This window comes from Talpa europaea (genome assembly GCF_964194135.1).
Source record: "Talpa europaea genome assembly, chromosome: 10".
In the NCBI taxonomy this organism is placed as follows: domain Eukaryota; kingdom Metazoa; phylum Chordata; class Mammalia; order Eulipotyphla; family Talpidae; genus Talpa; species Talpa europaea.
This window is the reverse complement of record NC_140077.1, coordinates 22,695,980-22,708,876: the sequence shown is the minus strand read 5'-3', so window position 1 is coordinate 22,708,876 and position 12,897 is coordinate 22,695,980. Positions and strand designations below refer to the sequence as shown.

The window sequence follows — 12,897 nt, the reverse complement described above, 5'->3', positions numbered from 1 at the left end:
GACTATTCCTTAAAGGGATCCTGTTCCACATCTAAGGAAGGAGAGAGGCACAAATGGGGGTTAGATGCTGTCGCTCAGGTAAGGAAGACAGCCTGCAAAGTGAAGAGAGGGAAACCGCACTCTTACTGAATCCTTCACAGGGGTGATAAGAAGAGACGAATATTGGTCTGGCAGACAAAGCAGAGGGCCTGGAATCCACCTTAGCAGAGGGCCCAAGGTGGAAAAAAGCTCTGGTGTTGATTTTCACAGGCGTACAGTGTTGTCTAAGCCACCCCATTCTTTCCCCTATTTCTCCAGGGTAGCACAAAGCACTGGCCCCCAATGGGGGCCCTAAGTTATCCCAAACGTAGCAGAAAGAAGAGATTCTGCATGGAAGCAGAAAATGAAGTAGAAGGCAACAGCAGGTCTGCACTAGGTAGCCCACCCGTTAGGAACAGCGAGTCTGACAAGCAACAAAAGGAAAAGACAGAACAGGCAACACTGCTGCAGGGCCTCAGGGCCAGAGTCCTCAGAACTTCTGTGACCAAATCCCTGACTGGCCGGTGACCGGCCCTTCGTAAGGCTTCTGCTCCGGGTCCTCCGCATTTCCTCCACAGCTGGTTCCTTTGCTCACCTCCAGTGAGCACCTCCGGTGAGGCGCGCAGTGTCAGGCTGCCAGGTTCCTGGCAGACTTGGAGGCGCTCTGGGCCCGCTGAACCACCGCGGAGCACTTCTCCCGCCGCAACAGCTTGTTGTTCTCAAACAGACCTTCGTTGCGGGGTATTCCATGCGAACCGTCAGGGAAAGTCAGCAGGCCTGTGGGGAGGATGAAGAGAACATGGGGACAACACCACACTGGGAACCTGGGCAGCTGGCTCTACAGAGGCCGAGAAGGCGTGGATGCCCAGCTCTACCCTAAGTCCAAGGCACAGACATCAGCGCACGCAGAAGGATGAACCCTAAAAAGGTGCGCTTCCACCCAGGTTATGCTCACCCCAGCGACCCATCCTGCTGGGCTGTGACTTACCAAAACCATCCACTCTGCCATTTTTAAATTCTCCCTCAAAGGTCATGTTGTCGTGGCGAACGAAGACTCCAACGCCATTAAACTTGCCCTGGGCAAATTCCCCCTCATACCTGCAGAAACACAAGATGTTAGCCCGCAGGGGGTGGTAAGCTGTCCAGACTACTGTCCAGCTGTCCAAGCAACTACTGATGTGTGTTGTTACGGTCAGAGGGAAGCTGATTCCACTCCTTTCAGAGCTCCATGGTACCCACTCCCCCCAGGGGACCCTAATCTCAAGGAGGTGACATCTGACGAGAATGGCAGTGAGAGTCCTCCCTGGTAGCGTAGGGGTTAAGTCTTAGCAATAATCACGAGGGCCTGAGTTCCATCCCCAGCCAGGGAGCTGACCCACACATGGCGCAGCAGACCTCTGCTGTCTCACCTGCTGCTCCCCTCAGCAGTGTATTTCAGTGAATCCGCCTGTTCTGCTCCCCACTCTGTCTCTGGTTACCACCCCCTGGACCTCTGGCCTACACCCCAGTTCTTCTATGCAAAAAAAAAAAGTATTATTAAAAAAAGAGAATGGGGGCCTCCCAGGTGGCGCAGCGGTTGAGCGCTGGGTTGCGAAGCTGCCTGCGGCCTCGGCGGCACAGGTTCGATCCCCGGCTGCTCCCTGGCCACGGGAGGAGGGTCCCACATGGCGCGCAGACCCCTCCTGCCGCCCGCTGCTCCCCTCAGCAGTGTACTTCGGTCCTTCTGCCTGTTCTGCTCTCTGCTCTGGCTCTGGTGAATTCTCTCACCCTCCCGTGCTTCTGACTGTACCCAGTGCATGTATAAACAAAACAAACAAACAAATAAATAAATAAATAAAAACATGCCTCTATAAAAAAAAAAAAAAAAAAAAGAGAATGGGCCTCTCCGGTGGCGCAGCGGTTGAGCGCTGGGTTGCTAGGCTGCCCGCAGCCTCTGCAGCGCAGATTCGATCCCCGGCTGCATCCCGGGCACCTGAGGAGGGTCCCGCATGGCGCGCAGACCTCTCCTGCCGCCCGCTGCTCCCCTCAGCAGTGTTCTTCGATCCTTCTGCCTGCTCTGCTCCCCGCTCTGGCACTGGTGGATTCTCTCGCCCTCCCCTGGTTCTGACTATACCCAGTGCTTGTATGAATAAATAAATAAATCTTTAAAAAAAAAAAAAAAGAGAATGGCAGGGGGGTGGAAGATCATTTGCCTCCTTGTCATTTCAAATTTTGAATCTACCCACTAAAAAAAAATTGTAATAACCAATAAAAGAAATGCTTACTTTGTGCTGCTTTCAGAGGGCCTAGGACAAGCTCAGGTTTGACCAGATAAATGACATTACTGTCGTTTTTAGATCAGAACCTCCCTAGCCTAGGTTGAGAAACAAGTGATCTGATACCCACCTTGAGCCATCTGAGAAGGTCAGTACCCCAAAGCCATTAAACAGTCCATTCTCAAAATGACCCAGGTAAGTGCCACCATCTGCAAACATCAGTTGACCAAAACCATGTCTGCGACCTGAGCAAAGGGAAGGACAGGTGTCAAGTTGGAATAGGGCAGGTATGGGGAACCTCTCATTGTCTAACACCCCTTACCTTCCATCACCCCACCCTCAAAGGAAAGAAGAGAAAAATATGTTATCCAGAGTTATGTACCAGAAAAACTTGGCTCCTAGACCTTTCCATCTTAAGGTCACAACCATCATATTTGGTCTAAGGTAAAAGGGCACTTAAAAATAGAACATATTTGGCCTAAGAGGGCACTTAAGAAAATAACATTTACAGCACCTTTACTATGTGCCAGGCATCCTTCTAAGCCCTTTGTATTCATCACCTTATTTAATCTTCATGACAACCTTAGGAAGCAGACACAATAGCCCTATTATTCCCATTTAACAGATGTGGAAACAAGGCAAAAAGCAGCTAAATAATGTACTAATGATCACAGAACAATTAAGAGCTACAGCTAGAAGGCAAACTCAGTGGAAGCTTCATTCAAGAGCCCACAAGACTTACCTGGTTGCCTGTTTGAGAAAATAGAGATATACCCTTTAGTTCAAGCTACTGAGCAAACCTAATAGCCTGACTGGCAACATTGATTTGAGCTCTGTTGCACTGATAGGGCTGTGCTTACCCACTGAACTAACCAGGAAACAGAGCAAGATGCTGGGGGAGCAGTAAGATGCTGAGCAGCAAGATGCTGTCTGTATGTTCTTTAGTGTGAGGGAGCCTGTCAGGAGAGAGAGACTGCCCAGCATAGCCTCAGGAAGTCTGTCCTCTACAAGGCCACATTAAAGGGGACAGCAGGTGTTTGGGAGGCAGGAGAAAAGACCTGGGATGGATGGAGGCAAGGATGTGTCCCATCAGCATAATTTCTCCTCTCAAGGCTCAACGATTCTAGAAATGGGATGAGCTGCATTTTGCTGGCACAAGTCTTTTTGGGGTAGTTCCTGGTTTGCTAGGTGACCAGACTGTGTTTCCAAACCGAACATCAATACACTGCTTCCTGTAGTCTCAGGATTGGAAGAATGTCACCATTCTTATGAACGGATACTTCCAAGTGTAATGATATATCACAGGAAATTCAAGGCCAGGAATGTCATTTGCTCTTGAGCATGTGTCTTAATTTCCAGATTTCCCTTAACTTCTAAAGATTCATTGGAATGAAGTCATTGCAATGAATTCTGTACTTTCTAATTTATGGGCACTTAAAACAACTCATTCCTCTAGGTATATTAACATTAATAAAAACAATTCCCAATAATACCACTAAAGGATAAAAAAACTGTAAAAATACTTGAAATTTAGAAGTGGAAAGTTTAACTTATTTCCGGAGGTTGGATTAACAATAGCATTTCTAATTCCCTTATTTATAAATATCAAACCAAATAAAGGAAGGGCATTATTCAGATTAAACACTGGAGTTAGAAATGAAGACTCATACAGTTGGTTTACATATCCTGATGTGTCCTTGGCCAAATGAAGTGTGGGTCACTGGACACCATCAGGGGTACTCTTACCCTCCTTCCACTCGCCACGATATTCCTCTCCACTGGAGTAGGTGAAGGAACCTTTTGTCAGGGTCATGTTGACAGCTTACAGAAGAAACAGATGAAAACTGCAGAAATGAGTAGAGGAGAACAGGATGGCTAGAGGCAGTCTCTTAGATACATTCGCAGGCTTCCAGTCTGGCAGGTTTATGCTATTCTCAGTACACTTAATATAACTACACCCCCTTCACCAACCACCACCACCACTGCCATCTCTGTTCAGGAAGTCTTAGCTTCCTACTTCAGAGTTCTCAACCAGTTCTAATTTTCTATGGCCTTCAATGGAAATTAATCTACAAATATTTAGTCCATACCTCTTTGTGCTTAGCTGATGTAAAAAAATTAGTCTCTTCCTTCAGTGAGTTTATAGTCTAGTTATCAAGACTAACATTTGAAAGACTGAATTATACAAGAGGTAATATAATTAAGGGGCAGATTGAATGGCAGACATGAACAAAGACAAGGGATGGGCAGAATTTAAAACAAGCAGTGAAAAAAAGCCAAGAGCAATTCCAAATTGAGAAGAGCTACAGGAAACAGAAGGAATGAAGGCCTGAAGAGCAACAGAACCATGGGATGTTCAGTGGGAGAAGCAGCAGCCAGGCCTTACCTTACTAGAGTGGAGTCATAGGAAATAAATTTGCCTGGGTACACTCAGCCTCAATTTTAAATCTGGAAAGAACCTCTTAGATTTAATCCATATGCCCACCTTTTATGTAGAAAGAAACAGAAGCTGGAGTTGGTTAAACGCTGCTCAGTGACAAAGTCCAAACTAATGCCCATACCACCCTTGAGGGCTGCTGGGCCTTTCCCTGGGACTATGTGTTTTTGCCTGAGGGGCAGACTAGCTTAAGGGCACCTTTGAAAGCTAGGCAGATGAGCTTACCGCTGGGAAGGGAGAGAAGAGAGGCAGTCAGGGGCTTGGTGAACAGGGGTGTAATAGGAAAGCAGTGTTTAAAAGACATGAAATTGGTAGCGGGAAGCAGGATGGGTTGGAGCAGAGAAGCCTATGGTCAGAGTATCTCCCAAGGCAGGTGACGTCATCATTTGGGAGACTGAAAATAGATGCAGAAGTATTCTCCATCCCTCATGCCCTTGCAATGTGACCTGTTTGAAGTAGTTTATTCCTCTACCCACTGGATCTGAGAGTTCTGTGACTTGCTTTGGCTAGTGGAACGTTAGCAAAGGTATACAAGTAACAGTTTGAAAAGCACTTGTACAGTAGGCTTGTCCTTTGTTGCACTTGGACATGTTCTGGCCTGATGTGATGAGCCCAGGCTGGTCTGATTGATGCTGAGGAACCAGGCAGAGCAGCGGCCGGCTGAGCATGGATGCATGGGTGAGCTCAGGGGAGACCAGGAGAACTGCCCTTCTGAGCCCAGGACCAAAATCTGGACTCAGAAAATGATGGGACTAAAGAAACAGTGGTTGTATTAAGCCACTTCATTTTGAGACGTTGTGTTACTACCCAGCAAAAGCTAACTAGTACACTCTGTTGTGAGATCATAAGGCCTGAACCAGGGCGATAACCAATTAGTGGGAGCACAGGAAGGACTATGGCAGACATATCACAGGAAACAAGAAGATATGGAGACTGGTGAGGCGTGGCGTCACATGAGTGATAAAAGAAGGTTTATATTTAAGAATAGTTGATAAGAAAGGAGTTCAGATACTTACAATATCATTAGCTATATACAGAGATAAATAGAATCATTTGACAAATTTAAAAAATACAATTTCTACCTCTTGCTTAGTTCCCTAGATCTAGTCACCTCTTCATCTTTTCCAGATCTAAGCAATACAGGGCCTTTTCATGAGATTGACAACAGACTCTTGTGCCCACACCCAGATCTACTGATACGGATTCTACACAGTCAGCCTGTACTTTTAGCCAGCACACATTAGTTTCTTACACACACTTGAAAGCTTGTGGGTTTTACTGTCCTCTGATCCATAAATCACCATTGAGAGGTGCTGTTATTAATAATTAACCTAGAGTCTGACCCTGAGGTGCCTGAGTTCTAAGAGCGCAAGTGTACCTTCTCTCCAGAGCATTAGGGCCAGACCTGGATTTTTAAGTCCAGGTGGGCCTGGGGCCAACCACTGGCTTTCTTTTCCTTTAAGCCTTGAAGGGGCTCAAATCATACCCATGTTAAGGGTTTTCTGGATGCCTTCATTGTGAAAAATCTATTTGGGAGTTACAAACAGTACATTCCACAGTACTAGTGGGATGTGGAAGATTTTATACAAAAACGATGCTTTAAATGTCCACCTAAAACAAGATGTACATTAAATTTATTTTCTTCAAATACTGGTAGTGAACAGTGCTGGGTTATTTTTACTTCAGATGAGGCAAATATATAAAGTCCAGCCCTCTTAATCCACAGTCACCACAGAGAAATTATTTGAAATACCTTTATCACAGCAACTAACATTTATTGCTCCCTTATATGTTTTTAAAATACATTATCTAGGGCCATACACCATGGAATATTACTCAGCATTCAAAAAAGATAAACACATGCAATTTGCAGCAACATGGATGGAACTGGAAGGGATCATGCTCAGCAAAATAAGCCAGAAAGAAAAAGAAAAATACCGGATGGTCACTCATAGCAGGAATCTAGAAAACTTAAATAAGGGACCAGAAAAAAGAATAACTATAAGAAAGAAAATATCAAAATCAACAAACAACAATGAACCAGAGACACTCTATGGGGGGTGGAGGGCGGGGAAAGGGGGGATTGGGGTCAAAGTAAGGGGGTTGTAATTGTGTGGGGAATATAAAAATAAAATTTAAATTAAAAAAATAATGTCCAAACCAAAAAAAATAAATAAAATAATTATCTAATTCCATCTCACAATTTTATGGGGTGGGTATTATTTTACTTTATAGATGAGGAAACTGAGGTAGAGAGGGTAAGTTAACTAAGGTCACTCAGTTAATATGGGCAAGCTACAATGAGAACCCTGAGGCAGCTGGCCCCTGGGACCCACACTCTTAAACACAACCATATTCTATCCTGTGTGCTTCCCAGTATAATAGAGCGGCTGTGTGGACTCTGGTAGCACAAAGCCTGGGTTCAGATCTTGCTTCACTGTGTAGCCTTGGGAAAGTTACTTCAGCATCTCTGAACCTTGGTTTTCTCATCTACAAAGTGGATCTAATACATACCTACTTCACAGAATTGGCATGTGGATCAAATTAAGTAATATACATGAATATACCTAGAACACTGCCTGGCCCTGTCCATCAAATGTAACTTTATTTTCCTCCTTCAAAAAGAGACAGTAAAACACTGACATTTACTTACTCTAATGGAATTTCTCTAAAGTCTCACCACAAAAAATGCTACCAACATAATTCAAATAAATTTTTGAAAAAAAATCAGCAAAATTTCAACTAATGACAGAAGAACTGCAGTTGCCATTCCTCTGTACTTTATCAGAACCACTGGGCTAGTTGTCTTTTGGCTTATGTCATCATGATTGTGAATATAGATGCTGAAAGGCCAGAAATGGTCAGATGTGAAAACAGCTTGGCCTGAACAGAGAAGGCTCAGTCATATCTTTGAGGCCTTGGCCCTATTTCAAGCTCTAGTTTCTTCCTGGCTGAGGACAAATGAGTCCTGAAGCCGTGAGGACAAAGGAGAGCTGAGAATCCCTGTGCTCGCAGCCACATTTAGAGCAATGTTCATTTCTATCCCCACAGCAAAGGCCAACTTTGTGGAAGCTCTTCAAGTGATGGAGTCTCGCCCACTGGTCTGCCCCAGGTTTTTTCACTTTTCTAGTTACTCAGGAACTCCATGTCCAGGGCCTTTCACAGAGTAGATGTCCCTCAGCATCTCTGGGGGCTCTTTTCTCAGAGAGGTGATGCTGGCACTGGTGTGCCATCCCTGGCCCATCAATCCTCCGCAAGGTCAGCTTCCAATTTCAGGCTCTTATCTCCAGCCCAGCATCAATGTGTGCCTGGGGTGGAGGTCAGCAAGACTCCCTCGCAAATGCAACATTAATGAGAGGAAGAGTAGCAGTTTTCCATCAAAGCTGCAGGGAAAAACTCTTTCCAGTGCAGACAGGTGTTTTGATAAATAGACAGCCATGGTCTGTTCTTCCCAGAACTAATTAAGGCAGAGTACTAAAAGCTTATGCTATTTTATTCCTTCAAAACAAATCAATCTGAAAGGCTGTGTCTCCTAATAAATCTGATGACTAAACCACCATTCCAAAATATAAACACAAAATCATTATTGCTACAAGATAAGGGCATTTTCTTTCCATGTTTGGCAGTTGCTAACTAACTTTTTTTCACTCAAAACTTTGGAGTTATTGCGGTGTGACTTGAGTCAACCTGACAAAACAGGGTAAAAGAGGTGGCCTCTTATATTTATTTGCTTTTTCTCAAGGCTACGTGACATTTCCAAATACCTTTCTTTCTTTTTTAAGAATTATTTATTTTTTAAAGATTTATTTATTTATTCATACAAGCACTGGGTCCAGTCAGAAGCGCAGGAGGGTGAGAGAATTCACCAGAGCCAGAGCGGAGAGCAGAACAGGCAGAGTGACGAAGTACACTGCTGAGGGGAGCAGTGGGGGGCAGGAGAGGTCTGCAAGCCATGTGCATGTGGGACCCTCGCCCGGGGCCGGGGATCGAACTGGTGCTGCTGAGGCTGCGCGCAGCTCAGCGCTCAACCGCTGAGCCACCAGGGGAGGACCTCTCCAAATACCTTTCTTTCAGAAGAAGTTCCCTACGAAAGAAAGGGACCAGTGTTTCTCCAAGTTTGAAGATCACCTATGATCAAAGCAACCCCTCAAATTGTAAAATTGATCACTCTTTTGGTATGTTGTTAGCTCTTGGGAAGCCTGTGAAACTTGAAAGATTATCTTCATATTGCCAAATGTGATGGATTCTATTTTCCAAAAATGTTTGCAATCGTATCTTCTTAGACATTCTTTCCGCAATTGACCTTGCCATTGCTCCATCAAAAGGTGGAGCCTAACTCCTCTCCTTTGAAGCTGGGAAGACTTGTTATTGCCAATAGTATAGGATGGAGGCTGTGGTGTGTTCTGAGGTTAAATCATAAAACATGATGCAACTTCCAACTGTTGGCACTCTTGCACTTGGAGACATGAGCCAGCAGATCAAATGAGAAGTCTGACTACCTTGAGGGTGCCATGCTGAGGATGCTGAGTCACACAGAGCTATGTGTGTTTGTGCTCCAGTTGGCAGTCTTCATCTTTGAATCATCCTAGCCCATGTATCAGGATTCAGTGAAGGAGACTTTGGATGATTCTAGCCCCCAGCCACTGAGCCTGCATCCCACCTGAGTTAACATGGAACAGAGAGATGGTGCCACGATGCCCTGTCCTAATTTCTGACAGAATCCATGAGCATCTATGGTTATTTTGTGCTGCTAAGTTTGGGGTAATTTGATGTAGAGCAATTGTAACTAGACTATCATATCTCAGCCTAACCTAGCCACCAGCCTTTCCCATTTTGTTTTCATGCTACACATTTCCATTTCTTTTGAATCTAGAGACATATAGTAAATTCTATTCATCCATTCCCAAGAACATAATCAGAAGTGCTAATGAAAGGCAACACACAGGTCTCAGGTCGTGGTTGAACACATTTGAGTCAAAGCTTCTACATATGTCCAAATCATTGATATTCTCCCTTGTTGAGACAATGTCAGAATTTTCATTATTCATGACTTCTGTAATCAGCCATGTTAATAGTCAGCTGAATAGCCATTGAACAAAAAGGAATTTCATCAGTTACCATATCATTGAGACTAATTTAATAAAATATAGCCAGTGCTGGTGATATTTGAAAAACCCAATACATTAATAAGAAATACAAATCAATATTTGTATCAAGTATTTAAACATATTTTTTCAAATATAAGAACAAAATGGTGATACCAAAAGGGAAGAGAAACTGGGGGGTTAAGTTGGATTAAATGGGTCAACTCTATGTTGAAGGGAGGAAACCAGACATGTGGTGAAGAACAAAATATAGTAGTTACAGATGCTGATTTATAATGCTGTAAACCCAAGTAATGTTATAAACCACTTTAATTCAATTAAAAACATTAGAATCTTTTTAAAAGGAGATGGCCTAGGAATTTAGGCTTCAGATATGTATATGGAATCTACTGACAAAGCCAAGATGATTCATGCTTCTAAACAGATACCCACCCTTTCTGCTCTCTTGAAAGAAGGGCTGCAAAGAATCAACCCAAACACTTATCCAAGAAAATTACTATTTTGTCTCTGTAAACCAGTATACTATTAGTTTGCACAATAGACTATCTCCCCGCTATCTTTATTTTCTCCTACTCTAGACATTTGCAAGTAGGATTCACTGATAGGAATGGAAATTTTTGTTTCCATTTCATGTGCTTTTTCAAATTTTAGAAATCAAACTTATTTAAAAAAATTATGCATTCATAGTAATCTGTGTCCAAATAAAGAGGTTTGGGGGAAAAAACGAACATAAAGGGGGAAAGATGTTCAGTTTAAGGATATTATTTGGAGGTAGACACCTTAACTACCCAAATATACTTTTACATTGCACCCCCCCTTCTTCAGATTATGAAAGTCTTATAAAGGGTTTTCTGTTATAAAGAAGGCACTTCTTTAGGCTTTCAGAATCTTAAAAATAAGAAAATAAAGGTTTTGATGAATGATGATTAGGCTTGTAAGAAACCTAGAACAAATAATGAAATGTCCTTTTCAAAAGTGTTTTAAATGAGATTGAAATAACTTTTATTCCAAGTCTATGAGTCTTTTATTGTAAGTCTTTCTTTGATTTGAAAAGTAAACAAATGCAGCTACTAGATAAAGGTCTTATTTAGGGAGATTGTGGGCCAGTTAGATTGAAGAAAATCCTGACACTTGAAAAAAGGATTTTTTTAAAATAAAAAGATTGGGAGGTGATTGAACGGCCAGGATATTATTCTATTTCATGGGAAAGGAAAATGCCTGGGCTGGGTTCTAACATAGCCGAGTTACTCCTACTCCTAAGCAGTTTGTAGATGCTGGATTGTAGGGATGTCCTGTCAACTATCAACTAATCGAGGCATCCCATTCCCCAAACCTCGATGTGTGGGACCTCTGTCCACTAGAGCGTGGCAGAGGCGGGGCCCAATGCAAACAAAGCCCCAGACCGTAGCAAAGCAACACTTCCTCGCCGATCTCCCCGTACCTTCTCCACCCCGATCTTGCCTTCCAGCACCGCTCCCGCCCTCCTCCCCCTGCCTGCTCTCCGCCCGGGCTTCTGCTCACACACGTCTGCCATTCCCTCCTGACGCAGCCTCCAACCCCACCGCTCGCTAACCCCGGTGCCGTGAGCTCGCTCAAGATTTGGTCCCTGCGATGGAGACCCGCTCGGGTTTGGGACCCCACAGGCAGCCGCCCTTCGGCCAGCGCGCCCAGGATGGAGTCACGCTCCCCAGCTCCTGTCATCTCGGTCTGGGCTGCTCAGTCCCTTCTTCACCAACCACACTTTTCCGGCCCCGTCCCACCCGCGCTGCCAGCCAACCTGGGCTCGGCCTTTTGGGATGACCGTCACGCCCCGACGCGGGGCTCCAGCGGCCGGACTTCAGCTCAGCCGGGCTCTCCCCTGCCACCTGTCTCTCCACCACCTCCACCAGCGACTGCCCTACTTGACGCCGCCATCCCGGGCAGCCACACTGGGCACAGTCCCCGCTGCCTATTGGCTGTTACCTAGGCAACTGGGAGCAACGCCATTCCCCATTGGCCCGGCCCGGGAGCTGCGCCATCTTTGTGCGGGGCGGTGTGTTCCGAGAGCCTGGGGCCAAATATCCGAAAGAGGGGTGGGGCTGAACCCCTCCTCTCACCTTGGCTACCCACATACAGCTCCAGTCTGGCGGGTCCAGAGACCCGCCGGTGGAAAGGTCAATTCCGAACAAAGCAACACCTGCGTCAGAAGCATCATCGATCCGATTCTGTTCCTTTCTCCCTAACTATAAATAGCTCCGAGTTTAAGGACAGAACCCAAACCCGGCTTTTGAGGTGCAAATTGTAAATCTTACAAAGACTGGGCCACTGTAGCTAACGAGTGTCAACCTTGCACCTGCACTGTGTCTTTTGAATCCCCTTTGAATGCACTTTCGCATTCATCGCAGGGATTTGCGTTGTCGTCACAACTCAGATCTTTTGTGTTTAAAATATAGGGTTAAAATCAGGCACATCTTTTCAAACACCATGCATCAAGCAATTTATCTATATGTTTATTACTGACCATTATGAGTGCAAAGTGATGCTAGGTTCTGCAAGGGTAGAGAAAGACATGATCACTGTCCTCATGGACACTGACACCTAAATAAGACAAGATTCAGGTACATGGAAAAATTCAAGACTGTATTTAATACTTAAGAGAAAGCAAGCGCATGAAGAGAGTAAGCAAATTACTTCTCTGAATTGGAATTTCCTTATCTGTAGGATAGGAAACACTACTACGATTTACTACTAATGGCTTACCAGGGCATAGGGGAGGAGAGAGTTTAATGATGAAGGGGAACAAAATAAGATGCCCCCATATGTGCCACTTTGACATATGGATTATGTTGAGCTGAAGGCAATTCAAGACACAGCAGACTCTAGAAAAACTTTTACCTCTTCCTCAATGACTGTAAAGAATTTCAAAGGGGGCCTATGCCAGAAAAAGAGTGATTATCAAAGACAACTTTTTTTTTTTTTTGTCTAAAAGACCTGTCTGCATGGCAGGACAAACATCTAATAACCAAATATCTGCTTTTCTTACTGTCCGATGAACTATCTTCCTCCTCTTTGAAGCACCAGGCCCCTAGCCCCATTCCTTAGC

General features: G+C 44.6%; 1 protein-coding gene across 1 annotated transcript; it reads right to left on the bottom strand.

Moving 5' to 3' along the window:
* Positions 1 to 646: 646 nt before the first annotated feature.
* MORN4 (MORN repeat containing 4) lies at positions 647 to 4,086 on the bottom strand (the record flags this gene model as incomplete). Its single annotated transcript, XM_084244894.1, has 4 exons — positions 647 to 795; positions 1,007 to 1,116; positions 2,404 to 2,518; positions 4,020 to 4,086. 4 exons carry the CDS (start codon positions 4,084 to 4,086, stop codon positions 647 to 649), a joined length of 441 nt encoding a protein of 146 aa, XP_084101020.1.
* Positions 4,087 to 12,897: the final 8,811 nt, after the last annotated feature.